The 19,954-nt window shown below is 46.2% G+C and overlaps 1 protein-coding gene across 4 annotated transcripts in view; it reads right to left on the minus strand.

Moving 5' to 3' along the window:
• PLEKHG7 (pleckstrin homology and RhoGEF domain containing G7) overlaps positions 1-19,954 on the minus strand; it is a 92,777-nt gene that overhangs the window by 43,654 nt on the left and 29,169 nt on the right. For all 4 annotated transcript variants that reach the window (XM_073554272.1, XM_073554270.1, XM_073554273.1 and 1 more), the window contains exon 4: positions 13,311-13,333. In XM_073554272.1, coding sequence (XP_073410373.1) covers positions 13,311-13,333 — 23 coding nt within the window. The remainder of the gene's footprint in view (positions 1-13,310; positions 13,334-19,954) is intronic.

Genomic DNA, 19,954 nt, shown 5'->3' on the forward strand with positions numbered 1-19,954 from the left:
CGTCCTTCTGTAAAGCTGGAAATAACACAATTTATTACCGTGCCAACACAGACCACCCTCTGACACAGACTGCAGGGGGAGCCCACACAGGATAGGATTAGATAAACGGCTCAGCAGTCAGTATCACACAGGATAGGATTAGATACACAGCTCAGCAGTCAGTATCACACAGGATAGGATTAGATACACGGCTCAGCAGTCAGTATCACACAGGATAGGATTAGATACACGGCTCAGCAGTCAGTATCACACAGGATAGGAATAGATACACACTCAGCAGTCAGTATCCCACAGGATAGGGTGAGATACACGGCTCAGCAGATGGTATCACACAGGATAGGGTGAGATACACAGCTCAGCAGAAAGTTGTCATGTCGGACGCTGTTCACACCACAGCGTCCGGCAGGCAGAGGTAGTTCCACCTCCAGCCACTATAGCCTCAGTGGCGCCGGCTTGATCTTCAGGCTCTCGGGGGTTAATCCTGCTGGAGACCAGATTGGATGGTTAGTCACGCCCTCGGTCTTTAAATAGTCATGCTGGCCTATGGGCGTCGCCGATTATAGCTTGTGTTTCATACCAAGTGGTTCCGGTCTGGAGTGGAGGTGTTGCAGAGAGAGAGATTCGTATCTGGTGGCGTATGATCCGTTGTTATCCTTTCTCCTTCCCATATTTGTGTTTAGTTGTGCCCTGTTCACATTACTGTATATTCCTGTGTGTGTGCGGCGCAGTGCAGTTTAAGTTCTCCCTGTCTGTCATAATTTGTGTGGGGGCTTTGGTGGTGTGACTCCTCACTGGGTGGAGGGTGGAGGGTTAAGTGCAGGGCTGAGCAGGAGGCAAGGAGAGGTTGGAGGCTCAGGCATTTGCACCATCAGCAAAAACCCTGGGTTGAGGGTCAGACAGGGTTTCTCCTAGTTAAAGGGACATCACAGGGGCCCCGGGTATTTCAGCCTTAGTGGAACTAAGCCCCCCGTGACATTATAATCGGCCCACATTTTTTCAGGAGTCCATGGATCCATTAGATTCCATAACCCGCCAGTTGGCGGCGCTGTCCATACAGGTCTCCGAGTTGAAAGGGGCAATTCAGCAGCAGGGCCTGGTAGTAGCGAAGGTGCAAACGGCATCTGCAGGTATCGGTGCAGAGCCGAAGTTTCCGCTGCCAGAACGATTTTCAGGGGATCGCAGCAAATTTGTCGTATTTCGGGAGGCCTGCAAGTTATACTTCCGCATGCGGCCAATCTCCTCAGGTAATGAGGCCCAGCGGGTAGGGCTGGTGTTGTCATTACTGAGTGGTGACCCCCAAACATGGGCATTTTCCTTACCAGCTGACTCTGCTACATTTCATTCTGTTGATAATGTTTTTTCTGCCCTCGGGCTCATTTACGATGATCCTGACCGACTGGCTCTAGCGGAATCTAAAATCCGCGCCCTCCGCCAGGGGGAGCGCTTGGCAGAGGACTATTGTTCGGAATTTCGCCGCTGGGCCGTAGACACACAGTGGAATGACCCAGCACTGCGGAGCCAGTTTATTCATGAGGTATCAGGGAGGGTTAAACAAGCCCTCCTGATGTATGAGACTCCGGCATCGTTGGAGTCTGCCATGAGTTTGGTGATACGTATTGATCGCCGTTTTCGTCAGGCGGCACAGGAGACGCTACCTCTGGGGGAAAGCAGAGGTGCAAGTGTGGTTGAAGTAGATGAGTTCCCTGAACCTATGCAGATTGCTGGCGTGGCACAGGTTAAGCGTCGCGCTCCGGGATTCCGGAAACCCAGAGCATGTTTCTACTGTGGTAAAAGTGGTCATTATGTTAACGTTTGCCCGGGACTACCTAAGAGGGTCACATCGGCGGAAAACTGTTAAGCTCAGAGGGTATGGAGGAGACCCAACTGAGCGTATGCATATCCTCCATGATGGTATCACAATGTATGCTCCCTGCCAAGGTTATTATTGCGGGCAGAGAGCTACCAATATCAGTGTTTGTGAATAGCGGTTCCGCCACCAATCTCATAGATGAGGAGTTTGCACACACCGCCGGAGGGAAAGATCGAAAAACTTCCTCACCCCATACAGGTGGTGACCATTAATGCTGTTCCCCTCCCTCAAGGGGAGATTACGGAGTTTGTGGCAGAGGTGAAACTCCACATTGGGGTCCTACATTCTGAGTCGGTTATATGTAGGGTCCTCCGTAATCTCCCAGCACAAATGGTCCTGGGTTTTCCATGGTTGTCCAGGCACAACCCGGTAATTGATTGGAAAACTCAGGACATAGTACAATGGAGTGGTTTCTGCCAAGACAATTGCTTGGCCACATGTGTGTCCGCCGTGACGCCCAGCCTGCCGGAGGCTTTGCAGGATTTCGCGGATGTTTTCTCTGAGAAGGGTTGCTCAGAACTGCCTCCACATAGAGCCTATGACTGTGCGATTAGGTTAAAACCCGGGGCCAAATTACCTAAGGCCAGGATGTTTAATATTTCTGGTCCTGAGAGACAAGCTCTGAAAAACTACATCGCGGAGAGTCTGAGCAAAGGACACATCCGGCCTTCGTCCTCGCCTGTAGCCTCGGGGTTTTTCTTCATTAAGAAGAAAGATGGGGGGTTACGCCCGTGTCTGGATTTCCGAGAGTTAAACCAGATTACTATCCGTGATCCCTACCCAATGCCGTTAATCCCGGATTTGTTCAACTAGGAAGCGGGGGCGAAATGGTTCTCCAAGCTGGACCTCAGGGGGGCGTATAACCTCATAAGGGTCCGTCAGGGGGATGAGTGGAAGACGGCGTTTAACACTCCTGAGGGTCATTTTGAGAGTCTGGTTATGCCGTTTGGGTTGACCACCGTGCCGGCCGTTTTCCAACATTTTATTAATGATGTATTTGCTCATGTCCTGGGGAGATTTGTGATTGTATACCTGGATGATATCCTCATTTATTCTAGCGATCGGGACACTCATTTGGAGCATGTCAGGCAGGTGTTACAGTTGCTCCGGGAGAACCAGCTCTATGCTAAGCTGGAAAAATGTTTATTTTTTGTCCAGGAGTTGCCCTTTTTGGGATATATTGTGTCCGCAGCCGGGTTTAAAATGGACACCGCTAAGGTGCAAGCGGTGCTGCAATGGGAGAGGCCGGAGAGTCTGAAAGCACTCCAGCGGTTCCTTGGGTTTGCGAATTATTATAGGAAATTTCTAAAACACTTTTCGACTATCGCCAAACCGCTCACGGACATGACAAAAAAGGGTGCTGATCTGGCGAACTGGCCTGAGGTGGCTATATGTGCATTTGAGCGTCTGAAGAATAGTTTTGCTTCAGCCCCCATTCTGGTGCAACCAGACGTGTCTAAACCTTTTGTGGTGGAGGTTGATGCGTTGGAGGTGGGAGTGGGGGCAGTACTGTCTCAAGGCTCGTCCTTGAGCGAGATGCATCCATGCGCCTACTTCTCCAAGAAGCTGTCGCCGGCCGAATGGAATTATGATATCGGCAACAGGGAGTTGTTGGCCATCAAACTGGCTTTTGAGGGATGGCGACACTTCTTGGAGGGGGCGGCTCACCAGGTCACAGTCATCACCGACCATAAGAATCTGCTCTATCTGGAGTCGGCCAAGCGTCTGTCTCCTAGGCAGGCTCGCTGGGCATTGTTTTTTACTCGTTTCAATTTTCTTGTGACTTACCGTCCCGGGGCTAAAAACACCAAGGCGGATGCTTTGTCTAGGTGTTTTCCGGGGGGAGAACCTCGGGAAGAGCCGGTACCCATCCTCCAGAAAGGGGTAGTGGTCTCGGCTCTCATGACGGAGGTAGAGGCGGAGATTGCCGAGGCCCGAGAGGAGGTACCACCAGGACTTCCCGCCAACAAATCATTTGTACCCCTGCATCTTCGGCTTAAGGTGTTGAAGGAACACCACGACTCGGTACTGGCTGGTCATCCAGGGGTGAGGGGCACCTTAGAGCTGGTATCGCGTCGTTTCTGGTGGCCCAAAATCCGGCAGGACGTGGTCTCATACGTGGCAGCTTGCATCACGTGCGCTAGGGCTAAGTCACCCCGTACCCGTCCTGCTGGCACGCTACAGCCTCTGGGGGTACCCAATAGGCCATGGACAGAAATCTCCATGGATTTCATCACTGACTTGCCAGCCTCGGCGGGGAACATGGTCAACCTGGTGGTGGTTGACCGTTTTTCAAAGATGGCGCATTTTGTGGCATTGTCTTCATTGCCCAATGCTAAGACGTTGGCTCAGGTATTTGTGAAGGAGGTGGTCAAACTCCACGGAGTACCGTCGGACATAGTATCTGATAGGGGTACGCAATTTGTGGCAAGGTTTTGGAAAGCTTTTTGCTCACGTTTGGGGATCAAGTTGTCACATTCATCGGCGTTTCATCCACAGTCTAATGGACAAACTGAGCGCATGAACCAAAATCTAGAACAGTATTTACGATGCTTTGTGTCCGACAACCAGGAGGAGTGGTCTACTTTCCTTCCTCTGGCCGAATTTGCGTTAAATAATCACCGCCAAGAGTCATCGGGAGAGTCTCCATTTTTTTGTGTGTACGGTCAACATCCTCAGTTTTGTACCTTACGTCAGGGTGACTCGGGGGGTGTCCTGGAGGAGGATCAGCTAGGAGCCCAATTGTCATCAGTCTGGAGGCGGGTGAAACAGCGTTTGTTGAGCATGAGTGCCAGGTACAAACGGGTGGCTGACAGTAGACGCGTGCCAGGTCGGGACCTGTGTGTGGGTGAATGGGTGTGGTTAGCTACGAAGAACATTAAACTCAAAATTCCATCTTTAAAACTGGGTCCAAGGTTTATTGGGCCTTTTAGGATTTCTGCCATCATTAACCCAGTGGCTTATCGGTTGGAACTTCCTGCGGTGTACAAGATACACAACGTGTTTCACAGGGCTTTATTGAAAAAGGTGGTAGGCTCTGTGGACACGACGCCGATGCCACCTCCAGTCATGGTGGATGGCGATTTAGAGTTTGAGGTCGCCAAGGTAGTGGACTCTCAAGTAGTACGCCGTACTCTTCAGTATTTGGTGCACTGGCGGGGGTATGGTCCGGAGGAGAGGTCTTGGGTTCCAGCCTCAGACATACATGCGGATCGGCTGGTCAGTTCTTTTCACCGTCTTCATCCGGACAAGCCGGGTCCTATGAGTCTTGAGGGTCCGGAGGCCCCTCGTAGAAGACGGGGTAATGTCATGTCGGACGCTGTTCACACCACAGCGTCTGGCAGGCAGAGGTAGTTCCACCTCCAGCCACTATAGCCTCAGTGGCGCCGGCTTGATCTTCAGGCTCTCGGGGGTTAATCCTGCTGGAGACCAGGTTGGATGGTTAGTCAAGCCCTCGGTCTTTAAATAGTCATGCTGGCCTATGGGCGTCGCCGATTATAGCTTGTGTTTCATACCAAGTGGTTCCGGTCTGGAGTGGAGGTGTTGCAGAGAGAGAGATTCGTATCTGGTGGCGTATGATCCGTTGTTATCCTTTCTCCTTCCCATATTTGTGTTTAGTTGTGCCCTGTTCACATTACTGTATATTCCTGTGTGTGTGCGGCGCAGTGCAGTTTAAGTTCTCCCTGTCTGTCATAATTTGTGTGGGGGCTTTGGTGGTGTGACTCCTCACTGGGTGGAGGGTGGAGGGTTAAGTGCAGGGCTGAGCAGGAGGCAAGGAGAGGTTGGAGGCTCAGGCATTTGCACCATCAGCAAAAACCCTGGGTTGAGGGTCAGACAGGGTTTCTCCTAGTTAAAGGGACATCACAGGGGCCCCGGGTATTTCAGCCTTAGTGGAACTAAGCCCCCCGTGACAAAAGTATCACACAGGAGAGGATTAGATACACAGCTCAGCAGACATTATCACACAGGATAGGTTTAGATACACAGCTCTGAAACAGGATGTGCCAAAGGAGAGGACATTTTCATTCCAAGAATTCCACTCATTCCATCTGATTTGTTTTTTGATTGTACAAAATTAACAAAGCGATTACCCAAGTATTGATAGTATTTTATTTTCAACTCATTCAAGAGCCTTTTGATAAACAACATGTTTGGTTTTTCCTTTCGGTGCAAAGATGAACAGATTTTTGGCAGTTCCAACTCTTGAACAGACCACGTAACGTTGACCATGAGAAAAGCATGGAGATTGCAATTCGATCCCTACTACTTTCAAGTACTGTCTCTGAGCATTGTTAATGGACATTGCAAATAGCAGTTGAACTGGAAACTGGAGTTTCCAGTTCAACTGCTATTTGCAATGTCCATTAACAATGCTCAGAGACAGTACTTGAAAGTAGTAGGGATCGAATTGCAATCTCCATGCTTTTCTCATGGTCAACTTTACGTGGTCTGTTCAAGAGTTGGAACTGCCAAAAATCTGTTCATCTTTGCACCGAAAGGAAAAACCAAACATGTTGTTTATCAAAAGGCTCTTGAATGAGTTGAAAATAAAATACTATCAATACTTGGGTAATCGCTTTGTTAATTTGTGTTGCAAATCTGTAGTGTTGAATATATGATGTGAAATGGTTTTATGTGCAATATAATCATTATAATTTGTTATAACTAACCACAGTTGGTTACTATGCCCAGGCAACGCCGGGCTCTTCAGCTAGTAAAAGATATAATGGAGAGAAACTTGTGCATACATGTTAGTGAAAACTAAGCAGGCTTCCAAGTAAGACAAAACTACTGTATATGTTCATGATTCTTTGTCAGGAACCTTATGTTCACCCCATATGTATGGACAAGCACAGCAAAAAACACTTTTTTAGTTCTCTCAATAATAACAAACTCAGGCCACCATACCTTCAGTATTTGATCAGTATTTTCCATCAGTATGTGTAATCCAAAACCAGGAGAGGGAGATAAATCCAGAAGTGGTGACGAGTTTCTATTATACTTTTCCTCTGACTGTCCCACTCCTGGTTTTGGCTTACAAATACTGCGGTAAAATACTGACCAAATACTGAACGTGTGAACGTGGCCTTACAATCATTATCTTCAGTCAGTCGCCTACATCATTAGTGATCTATTACTTTTCAAGGTAATTTCCCATGAGAAAGAGAAAGCTTTTCTGCAGAATCTTCTGCAACTATTAATGTATGTTCACACTGCATATTTCTGGCATTTTTTGAGCAAACTCTGAAAAATGCTGGAAACAGTTCTCACAAAAGATTTGCCCTGTATACACACGCGATCAAAATTGTTGGTAACCCTCGTTTAATGACAGAAAAACCCACTATAGTCATAGAAATAACTTGAATCTGGCAAAAGTAATAATAAATAAAAAATCTATGAAAATGAGCAAATGAAAGTCAGACTTTGCTTTTCAACCATGCTTCCACAGAACTTTTTGAAAAATAAAACTCATAAAATAGGCCTGGACAGAAATAATGGTACCCCTGAAAATAATGTGACAAAAGGGACATGTTAAATCAAGGTGTGTCCAATAATTAGCATCACAGGTGTCTACAATCTTGGAATCAGTGAGTGGGCCTGTATAGAGGGCTACAGATACTCACTGTGCTGTTTGGTGACATGGTGTGTATCACACTCAACATGGACCAGAGGAAGCAAAAGAGTGGTCTCAGGAGATTAGAAAGAAAATTCTAGACAAACATGTTAAAGGTAAAGGTTATAAGGCCATCTTCAAGAAGCTTGATGTTCCTGTGACTACAGTTGCACATATTCAGAAATTTAAGTTCCATGTGACTGTAGCCAACCTCCCTGGACATGGCCGCAGGAGGAAAATTGATGACAAATCAAAGAGACGGAAAATACGAATGGCAATGAAAGAGCACAGAAAACTTCTAAACAGATTAATGGTGAACTTCAAGCTCAAGGAATATCAGTGTCAGATTGCCCCATCCGTCGTTGTATGAGCCAAAGTGGACTTCATGGAAGACAACCAAGGAGGACATCATTGCTGAAAAAAACAAAAACGTCAGACTGGATTTTGCCAAACTACATGTTGACAAGCCACAAAGCTTCTGGGAGAATGTCCTATGGACAGATGAGACAACAATAGAAATTTTTGGCAAGGCACATCAGCTCTATGTTCACAGATGAAAAAATGAAGCATATCAAGAAAAGAACATTGTCACCTACTGTCAAACATGGAGGAGGCTCTGTTATGTTCTGGGGCTGTTTGCTGCATCTTGCACAGGGTGTCTAGAATCTGTGCAGGGTACAATGAAATTTCAAGACTATCAAGGGATTTTAGAGAGAAATGTGCTGCGCAGTGTCAGAAAGCTTGGTATCAGTCACAGGTCATGGGTCTTGCAACAGGATAATGACCCAAAACATGCAGTTAAAACACCCAAGAATGGCTAAGAGGAAAACATTGGACTATTCTGAAGTGGCCTTCTATGAGCATGCTCGGTGCCTCAGGGTGATCCTTGACTCTGCCCTCTCTTTCAAGCCACATATCCAAACCCTTGCCTCCTCCTGCCGCCTCAAACTCAAAAATATTTCCTGGATCCGTGCATTTCTTTACCATGAAACCACAAAAACACTAGTGCACGCCCTCATCATCTCCCGCCTTGACTACTGCAACCTCCTACTCTCTGGTCTCCCCTCTAGCACCACTCCAATCCATCCTGCACTCTGCTGCCCTACTAATCCACCTGTCTCCCCGTTATTCCCCAGTCTCTCCTCTCTGCCAAGCCCTTCATTGACTTCCTATTGTCCAGAGGCTCCAGTTCAAAACCCTAACTATGACATACAAAGCTATCCATAACCTGTCTCCTCCATACATTTGTGACATGGTCTCCTGGCACACACCCACACGCAATCTTCGATTCTCTCAAGATCTCCTTCTCTACTTCCCTCTTATGTCTTCATCCCACAACCGGATACAAGACTTCTCCCGTGCTTCCCCCATACTCTGGAACTCTCTACCCCAACACATCAGACTCTCACCTACCATGGAAACCTTCAAAAAGAACCTGAAGACCCACCTCTTCTGACAAGCCTACAACCTGTAGTGATGTTTAGTCTACTGAACCGCCGCACGACCAACTCTACCCTTTCCTAGTGTATCCTCACCCTTCCCCTGTAGACTGTGAGCCGTTGCGGGCAGGGTCCTCTCTCCTTCTGTACTTGTGTGTGTCTTGTATTGCTCATGTTTATTGTCCTTGTCTATATTTTCCCCTTTTCACACGTAAAGCGCCATGGAATAAATGGCGCTATAAAAATGTATAGTAATATAATAATAAATAATAATGAGCCCTGACCTAAATCCTATTCTCCATCTTTGGAAAGAGCTGAACCATGCCGTCTGGAAACGGCAACCTTCAAACACGAGACAACTGGAGCAGTTTGCTCTTGAGGAGTGGGCCAAAATACCTCTCGAGAGGTGCAGAAGTCTCATTTGACAGTTACAGGAATCGTTTGATTGCAGTGATTGACTCAAACGGTTGTGCAACAAAATATTAAGTTAAGGGTATCATCATTTCTGTCCAGGCCTATTTCATGAGTTTTATTTTTTTTAAATTCTGTGGAAGCATGGGTGAAAAGCAATGTCTGACTTTCATTTGTTCAGTATCATAGATTTTTTATATATTATTACTTTTGTCAGATTCAAGTTATTTCTGTGACCATCGTGGATTTTTCTGTCATTAAACGAGGTTTGACCACGTGTGTATTTTTATATGGAAAAATGACTTGTTGTTCATATGTGCAGACTTTTGAGCATTTTTAAATGCTTCTGGCTTTCAAAAATGCAAAATATTTTAAAAAAGTAATGTGTTCTTCTGGGATTTTCCTCTGAGAAGGCACTCCATACTTTACAACAGAAGTCACTGGGAAAGTTAAAAAAAACATCATGAAGACATCATGAAGACACCTAGCATCCTTCTGAGCATTTTAAGCCTTTTTTGCGTAAAAACGCAACATAATTTATTCATTGCTTAATGGATGTCCAAAAGCATCTGAAAATTGCCACAAAAAAAAACAAAAAAGTTAATATAAAAACAACAGAAAATGCTAGAAAAACACTTTTTTTTTCATGTTTTTTTTTTCCATTGCTTTTGTTTTTTTATAGATTTTTTTTTTATTTTTTGTATTTTTCATCTTTCAGTTAGTCACCTTAGGGCACTTGAACCTATAATTACATGATTGCTGTAAAATACACTTCAGTACTATAGTATTGCAGTCTATCGCTTAAATTACAAACTCCTACGATGCCAAACCACAGGCAGTGCTTCATAGGTGTACAAACATGACAGATGGGGGCATTCAGTAGGCCTCAGGTTGCCATGACCATCACATCTGTATCCATGATCGTGTTGTGGGTGGCTCCGATGGCTGACAGAATAAATGCACCTAAGGAGTTGAACTATTGCGATCATAGCGGCACTTAACTGGCTGCAGGGTCACATAACTGTTGATGATTGTTAATATTGATGCACCGAGCCATACATTTGGCAGAACGTCCACCACATACTGTGTCGCAGACTATCAGGTGCACTGCGTTGTGAATATGCCGATGTATGCAGCAGAGCAATGCCAAGGATGAGTGTCCCCCGGACACGGTATCCGGAGAGCTAAGTGAGGCTGAGGGCTGTTTTCATTGTTTGCTCTTGGTAAAGGAAAAGCATTTAATCTTAATGTAACTTCTATCAGACACATGGCTGCTGTGTACACACATAACTGGATAGTCCGCTTCCCATTCAGGCAACTCAGTATTTTACCATTCTGGCAACAGATCAGCAGCAAATACAATCTGTTTGAATTACGGGAGCTCATTTATTTGCAATGCTACATTAAGCTGCCATTTTACTTCTGTTTGTGCGTTGCCTGTTTATTATCAGTTATTCCGTCCACAGATCCTGTAACCAACAACATATTGGTTCCAATTATATCAAGAGTTCATATTCTGGATTCCCATAAATGGGATGGGAGACTGTTCATACAAGAGGCTTGAAAAGTCCAACATAGGCTAAGGTCACCCGACTGTATTTTCTCTCACCCGAGAGAATCGGGCCGATTATGCGAATCACTCTCTGATCAGGGTTTGATCTGAGTGTGATCAGCTTTTTTCATATGTAGAGAAGATGTAAAAAAAAATCTCCATCTTCTCCATTCTGTCTGTCTGTGAAATCAAACCACACTGCATGGAAGCCATCTTCCGAACTTCCGGTCATGCGCAGTGCGCCTCTGAAGTTGGGAAGCATTCACCAGGCTTCAGAGATGCAGTGAAGCTGCCGGAATAAGCGGCGTGCATACACGAGATTTGCATCCACTGTCCATGACGGTGCTCGTGAAAATTATGGTATTACGCTCACAGGGGCGTGATAGCATGGAAAGAGGGCCGACTAGTCTGGAGAAAACTAATGCTCCATGGGACATTATACATTTTTTTATACCTTGTTTTTACTGATTAACGGTATACAGGAATGGTTAAGCAGGGAATTTGCTCATACATGGGTGAATGCTGCAGGGTTGGAGAGCATGGGGAACCCAACAGGATCTCTTTAGTGGCAGAGCCTGAACTTTAACATGGATGAAAATGGGACACGCTCCAAGTCTCATGGCCCGAAGACATGTATCCATTGTTATAACTGATACATGTATAGATTGATGAAAGGCTATGGGCCAGTGTACTGTCCGTGAAATAAAGAAACAGCACTAGGATGTGTCTGAAAAATGTGTGAATGTAGTTTTAGGGCTCAATCAGACAATCATATTATACAGACGTGCGAAAAAAATTGCAGTATGCACTAACCTCATCCAAGCATCTTACTGTACATACAAGTCTTTGGATTTGGCGCACAGAAAAAAAAGAAAACGGATCCCATATGGATCATCTATGTAGTATACAATATTTATGGATACATTGCATTCTTAAAATAGGAAACTGTATTTGACCATGCACATTTTAAAATGTTGATGTGTTCACATGAACGTCACACAGATGTCACACAAGTGACAATATAAATAAAAATCATCTGAGTTTTCTGGATAGAACTTTCTATGTTTTTTTTCACATTTTCGTCTGACCCCATGCTTAGGGTTCATTTAGGCATCAGCTTTTCTTGCACGAGTGCTATCCATATTTTTCATGGATATCCCACGTACTTATGATAGTTAATGGGGTAGTTCACAAGCATAATTTGCAGACAAAGTGATCTGCATAAAAGTATGAAGACTTATCAGATATTAATCTAGTGTTGGATGAATATCGCCAGTGTAAAGGGGGTTTTACACATAGCGATATCGCTAGCAATATCGCTAAAGCATCACCGATATCGCTATGTGTGATACTTACCTCCGACCGGCTCCCCCGCAGTCCATCGCTGATCGCGCGAGATCGCGCAGGTCCAATTATCGTCGGGCGCTTCCTGCTGGGCTTCCTGCTGGCGCCGATGAGCGACGCGTGGACGCGGGCGGGAGGACGTCAGGATCGCCGCGTCTGAAAGGTAAGTAACGATCGCTGTATTGCTGTTGCATCGCTGTGAGATCTGCCTGTGTGGCAGCTCACTAGCGACCATTTAGCGATGCACCAGCGTTCCTGACTGGGTCATATCGTTGTCAGGATCGCTGGTGCATCGCTAAATGTAAAGGGGCCTTTAGTCTGTGAGTAGGTGAAAAAAACGGAGCTAGGATGCCATCTATGTGAGGTCCATCTTGATAGGAAAAGCTTGAGAAAACGGTGAGAAAAACTGATGAAACTGTGACCAAACTCTGATGGCGCTGATCAAAAACACTGATAAAACCTGGAACATTTTTTTGTTTATGATAAAAATCATTGATGTTTGGAAGAGACCTTAGGCCACGCTCACACATTCAGTAGGTGGTCAGTATTTTACCTCAGAATTTGTAAGGTAAAACCAGGAGAGGAACAATCAGAGGAAAAGTATAATAGAAACCCGTCACCACTTCTGTATTTGATCAGTATTTTCCATCAGTATTTGTAAGCCGGAACCAGGAGTGGGTGATAAATCCAGAAGTGGTGACCTGTTTCTATTATACATTTCCTCTGACTGTCCCACTCCTGGTTTTGGCTTACAAATACTGAGGTAAAATACTGAACAAATACTGAAGGTGTGAACGTGGCCTTAGCCAAATCAGATTGAGAGTGCTATTGGGGAGAGGGTCTGATGTGAGTGGTCTATGTCAGTTTGGGACAGTCCTAAATATTGGTGATATACACAGTATATTGTTTTCAGTCAGAATTGCTACACAAGCCCAGATTTCTACTTCATTCTTTAACCTTCAGCAAAGAGAAAAATGCGGCTTGGCAGTAGACTCTCCTTACAAACATTTATAGACAGGTACAATTGGCAGCTGTGCTGTGACTCATGGAGAAAAAATAACGTATTTTTTTTCCCCTTACCGTGACTGGTGGAACGCCTTCAACTGAAAGACAAAGCAAACATAAAGTATTTAGTCATGTCTGACTTGTTGGTACAGAAATATTTATCATTGTAAGGCATCAGAGCTAGAGCAGGACAATAGTATTGGAGCAGATACAGGGGAGACACACAGGAAATACAGGGGAGATACATGGGAGAGATAGGGGAGATGTAGGAGAGATACAAGGGAGATACAGGAGAGATAAAGATGATACAGGGGAGACACAGGGGAGATACAGGGGAGATGCAGAAGAGATACAGGAGAGATACAGGGGGAGACACAGGGGAGATGCAGGAGAGATACAAGGGAGATACAGGAGAGATAAAGGTGATACAGGGGAGATACAGGGGGGAGATGCAGAAGAGATACAGGAGAGATACAGGGGGAGACACAGGGGAGATGCAGGAGAGATACAAGGGAGATACAGGAGAGATAAAGGTGATACAGGGGAGATACAGGGGGGAGATGCAGAAGAGATACAGGAGAGATACAGGGGGAGACACAGGGGAGATGCAGGAGAGATAAAGATGATACAGGGGAGATGCAGAAGAGACACAGGAGAGATACAGGGGGAGACACAGGGGAGATGCAGGAAAGATAGGAGAGATGCAGAAGAGATACAGGAGAGATACAAGAGAGATACATGAGAGATACAGGAGATAATACAGGAGAGATACAGGGGAGACACAGGATAGATACAGGAGATAATACAGGAGAAATACAGGGGAGAAACAGGAGAGATAAAGGGGAGATACAAGGGAGACATAAGGGGGATACATTACAGATACAGGAGAGATACAAGGGAGATACGGGAGAGATACAGGGGAGACACAGGGGAGAAGCAGGGGAGATGCAGGAGAGATATAAGAGATACAGGAGAGATACAGGGGGAGATATAGGGGAGATACATGGGAGATACAGAAGAGATACAAGAGAGATACAAGAGAGATGCAGGAGAGATACAGGGGAGATACCGGGGAGACACAGGATTGATACAGGAGATAATACAGGAGAGATACAGGGGAGATACAGAAGCGATACAGGAGAGAAACAGGAGAGATAAAGGGGAGACACAAGGGAGATACAGAAGAGATACAGTACAAATACAGGAGAAATACAGGGGAAACACAGGATAGATACAGGAGATAATACATTAGAGATACAGGAGAGATACAGGGGAGATATAGGAGAGAAACAGGAGAGATACAGGAGAGACACAGGATAGATACAGGAGATAATACAGGAGAGATACAGGGGAGATACAGGGGAAATACAGGAGAGAAACAGGAGAGATAAAGGGGAGATACAAGGGAGACACAAGGGAGATACAGAAGAGATACAGTACAGATACAGGAGAGATACAGGGGAGACACAGGATAGATACAGGAGAGATACAGGGGAGATACAGAAGAGATACAGGAGAGATACAGGAGAGATACAGGAGAGATACAAGAGAGATACAGGAGAGATACAGGGGAGACACAGGAGAGACACAGGATACAGGAGATAATACAGGAGAGATACAGGGGAGATACAGAAGAGATACAAGAGAGAAACAGGAGAGATAACATGGAGATACAGGGGAGACACAAGGGAGATACAGAAGAGATACAGTACAGATACAGGAGAGATACAAGAGAGATGCAGGAGAGATACAGGGGAGACACAGGGAGATACAGAAGCGATACAGGAGAGAAACAGGAGAGATAAAGGGGAGACACAAGGGAGATACAGAAGAGATACAGTACAAATACAGGAGAGATACAGGGGAAACACAGGATGGATACAGGAGATAATACAGAAGAGCTACAAGAGAGAAACAGGAGAGATACAGGGGAGACACAGGAGAGACACAGGATAGATACAGGAGATAATACAGGGGAGATACAGGAGAGATACAGGGGAGATACAGGGGAGACACATGATAGATATAGGAGATGATACAGGAGCGATACAGGGAAGATACAGAAGAGATACACGAGAGAAACAGGAGAGATAACGTGGAGATACAGGGGAGACACAAAGGAGATACAGAAGAGATACAGTACAGATACAGGAGAGATACAAGAGAGATACAGGAGAGATAAAGGGGAGATACAGGGGAGACAAAGGGGAGATGCAGGGGAGATGCAAGAGAGATACGAGAGATGCAGAAGAGATACAGGGGGAGATACAGGGGAGATACATGAGAGATACATGGGAGATGGGAGATACAGGAGAGATACAAGAGAAATACAAGGGAGATGCAGGAGAGATACAGGGGAGACACCGGGTAGACACAGGATTGATACAGGAGAGATACAGAAGAGATGCAGTAGAAAAACAGGAGAGATAAAGGGGAGATACAAGGGAGACACAAGGGAGATACAGAAGAGATACAGTACAGATACAGGAGAAATACAGGGGAAACACAGGGGAGACACAGGATAGATACAGGAGATAATACAGGGGAGATACAGGAGAGATAAAAGGGAGATACAGGGGAGACACAAGGGAGGTACAGAAGAGATACAGTACAGCTACAGGAGAGATACAAGGGAGATGCAGGAGAGATACAAGGGAGACACATGGGAGATACAGAGGACATACAGTACAGATACAGGGGAGATGCAGGAGAGATACAAGGGAGATGCAGGAGAGATACAGGGGAGACACAGGATAGATACAGGAGATAATACATGAGAGATACAGGAGAGATACCAGAAAAATACAGGGGAGATACATGAGAGATAAAGGGGAGATACAGGGGAGATACTGGAGATAATACAGGAGAGATACAGGGGAGATGCAGAAGAGATAAAGGGGAAATTGAGGAGAGATACAGGGGAGATAGAGAGGATCCTACCACCTCCTTACACTATCTCCTATGTGTCGACCCTATGCACTTTGTTGAATTAACTGTATTGTGCTGTATATTGCTGTCATGTATGTTAATATGTGTCTGCTATTGTATTCACTTTATGTAATGTATGTTAATATGTGTCTGCAATGTTTTACCGTGTAAGTGTAAGAGTACGAGCAGGAACGCGGGATGCAGTGACGGGACACAGGCCAAGCAAGGGTTAACAGGTTTATTTACAGGGGAATGTACTCCATGCAGGGAGTGAGGGATTGTAGGGTGTATGATACGGAATGGGGCAGAACTGGGAGAGTGGCAGGGTAGGTCAGGGATTAATGAAAGTTCAGTAATAAAGAGGTGAAACTTATAAGACTGTAATCTTCTTGGGTGCAGCTCCTCAGGGTTCCAACGGTGGCACCGACAACAGCGGCACGTGACGTGTCGGTGAGGTCTGTAACTGGCGGGGATCCAATGGTGGTACCGACAACAGTGGTGTGGGACATATCGACGAAGTCTCTGGGAGGCAGGAAGATTTCCCGTACTCAAATGTATCTAGCATAGGCAGGAAGATTTCCCGTGCTCAAATGTATCTAGCATGGTATTGAGTCTAGTGGGTGGGGGAACCGCTGGAATCGGACTTCGCTCTGCAGTGTACACAAGTCCTTGATAGCGAGGTTCTGTCCTAGCCGTCTGTCTCTCTCTCTCTGTGCATCGCACTCACAGTGCTGTCTCTGCCTCCACTAGGGTCATCTCCTAGCGTGGAGGATAGCAGGAAACTGAAAGTCGGTCGTCCTCAAATGGTGGACCTGTATGCAGGGGTCTGTCAATTATGAGGTCACTCTTGGGCAGAATGTGTGCGATACTATCACGCCGAGTAAGGCACTCGGCTTAGCTCTGCTCTGCTGGAACGGCTCTGCATGGCTCTGCTGGCACGGCTCCACTTTGCAGGCGACGGGGGCTCTTTCTATACAGCCCGTCGCCAAACCGGTACTTTCTGGTGGGGGAAGAAGAGCGCGCTGTTCTCTGCTCTGTGCGCTGCTCTCTGTGCTGTCCTCTGCACTGCTCTACACTGGCGCCAGACTGACCTTTTTGGTGCGCGTCTCAATTTTATCCTCCTGCTGCTGCGTGCTGTTTCCCAGCTCTCCTCGGTGAGCAGGAAGCTCCATCTCTTTCTTCCTTCCCTCCTGCAGCAGGGGAAGGTCCACCTCTCTCAGGCTTCCCCAGACAGCAGGGGAAGGTCCACCCCACTCAGGCTTCCCCCCGGGAACAGAGGATGCAGCCTTTCTAGTTCCGAACTTGGCATGCAGGTACCCGCGGTCCGGTCTATCTCCTTACATAAGTGTCCCTTTAAATAGTCGGTGTTCCAAATGTACATGCTGTATTAGCGTTAGGGAAAGCAGAGATTTAATAGTTAATTTTGTGGTCTGAACAAACCGCAGAAAAAGTGGCAGGAAGCTGCTGCTCCCAGTCAGTAGGCCAGGCATGTTGGCTCTGAGCAAATGCATAAGAACAGGTGGGGCATTGCCAGATCCCAGGAGGGAACCAAATCTGCTGCCCCGGACTAAAGACTTTAGTACCGCAACACGGCCCCAGAACTTCGGAAGGACCCCCACTGAAGGGACTAAAGCGTCCAGGTCCCAGCGAGTGGAAAGTTGCTCGATTTCGGCTACCATGGCTGTAGTAGGAGCAGCCGTGGAAAGTGTCAGGGAAAGAGCAGGAAGCCAGTGTTGTATCCCTTGTTCTAATTACAATTTTATTAAAGTTTATTCCCTGTTGGACCGCAGCTGTGTCTTGGAATTTATTTGCCTGGACTGCCATGGCTGGGAAAAGCAAAGGTAATCGTTTGAGCTACATCTGTTCTGTCCTTTTTTATGTACAAGGGGGACGGGGTGTTCGCTGTCTGTTGGCTCAGTGGACTCTTTTTGTGGACTGTGACTTTAAGTCACCCGGCTATAACTACCAGCACGGTTCCCCCTTGTTACAATACAGGAGAGATACAGGGGAGATATGTAAGGGGATAGAGAAATGTTGTTCTTTTACCATATGTTAATGTATATATGTTATTATATTCTGGTACTGCTACACTTATAGTGTACTACTGCTATCTATTCAATTGGTACTGCTACATCATATGTTGTATTACCATTACTGTCAAATGTGTACAGTTTTGCATTGAATAAGAATAGGGTAAGCATAGTTCATGGGTTTAGCCACTAGATAGGGGGCATTCCAGTGCACACAGTTCATAGTTAGTAAACACATGGTTAAGTGTAGGAGGGGCTGCTGCATAGTAAGGTAGTGTACAGTGGTAGGTTTAGGGAGAGGGCCAGAGGCGCCCGATGAGTGCACATAGGCTATAGGCCCAGGATGCTGCAGCAATCACGAAACGTTTAGCAGTGAAGCCAAGTTCACCACTGCGCAGCACCATACAACAGCGGACCAGCGCAGCTGGGGGCCAGAAGTAGTACTAAGATGTGGCAACTCATTACTTGGGCACAAACCCTTAGGACCGGGGCTGAACCACCAAGGGAACACACAGAAGCAGTGAATGCAGACAGCGACAAAGTGGGGCCAGCACAGTGGACAGAACATCGGAACACGTCGCTCTCTCAGAAGTAGCTGACTGCAGGTATTAATGATCTTTTGTCTGGGGCAAAACATACTGAGGGATGCATATCCGTAGTGGAGCTGTATAGAGAGAATGTTGAGAAACCGTCAGGGATGGTCCACGCTGAGTAGCTGTGAAGAAACAGCAGGGAAAATGAAGGAACCTTGCGATGCGTATCCTGTTGCTAATGCTGTGGAAACTTTGGAAGTGCTGCGTAACAAGTCAAATAAAGATGTTCTTGTTAAAGTTGTGAAAGACTGTGTTTCAGTTAATCGGGAATTACCCAGGAATGGTCTCCCACTGCATAGAGAGGACCAAGAAGGAGCTGGACCAGGAGACACAGGTATCCTGATGAATACATGTGAATTTTCTGTGAGGGGAGGCCAGGACACCAGGGCCCCGGTGTCCGCGGCTACGACTATGGTCATGGCTGAACCTTACAGATACAGTAGAGATACCGGAAAAATACAGGGGGGATATACAGTTGAGATACAGGGGAGATGCAGGAGAGATACAGGGGAGATGCAGGAGAGACAGGGGAGACACAGGAGAGATAAGGGGAGATTCAGGGGACATACAGGGGAGATACAGGGGCGATACAGAAGAGATACATGGGAGATACTGGGTATAATACAGGGGAGAAACAGGAGAGATAAGGGGAGATTCAGGGGATATACAGGGGAGATACAGGAGAGATACAGGGATAACAGGGGAGATACAGGGGATAATACAGGAGAGATACAGGGGAGGTGTGCTCTGCCGAATGTGGACCAAATAAACCACTTGGAGGAATCTATCTCTATCCATTACTTGTTCCCTTGACTTTCCTAAACCGCCCTTGCTTATGGTAAAACTACTGTGGATCGGTTTCACAATGAATCAGTATGACATGATTATGGTGCCAGGTATTTGAAGTTGTTGCAGCTTTTTGCAGTCTGGCCAAGAAGTGAAATAGACCTAATAAGAAATTAGAACGATTACAAGAATTACTGAGCAATACATGGTCTCACTCTCCTTTCTCCCTACTGACAAGATGTGCCAATTAATCACTGAATTTCCGTATACCACGACATGAGGAATAATACTCATATGGACCGGTGCAGATTACATTATTCTTTGTATTCACAGTAACACTCTGCACTCGCCATACACAGTAGTACATACAAATTGTGTCTTT

Source organism: Dendrobates tinctorius, unplaced genomic scaffold, assembly GCF_039654945.1.
Source record: "Dendrobates tinctorius isolate UK_male_01 unplaced genomic scaffold, ASM3965494v1 ptg000209l, whole genome shotgun sequence".
In the NCBI taxonomy this organism is placed as follows: Eukaryota; Metazoa; Chordata; class Amphibia; order Anura; family Dendrobatidae; genus Dendrobates; species Dendrobates tinctorius.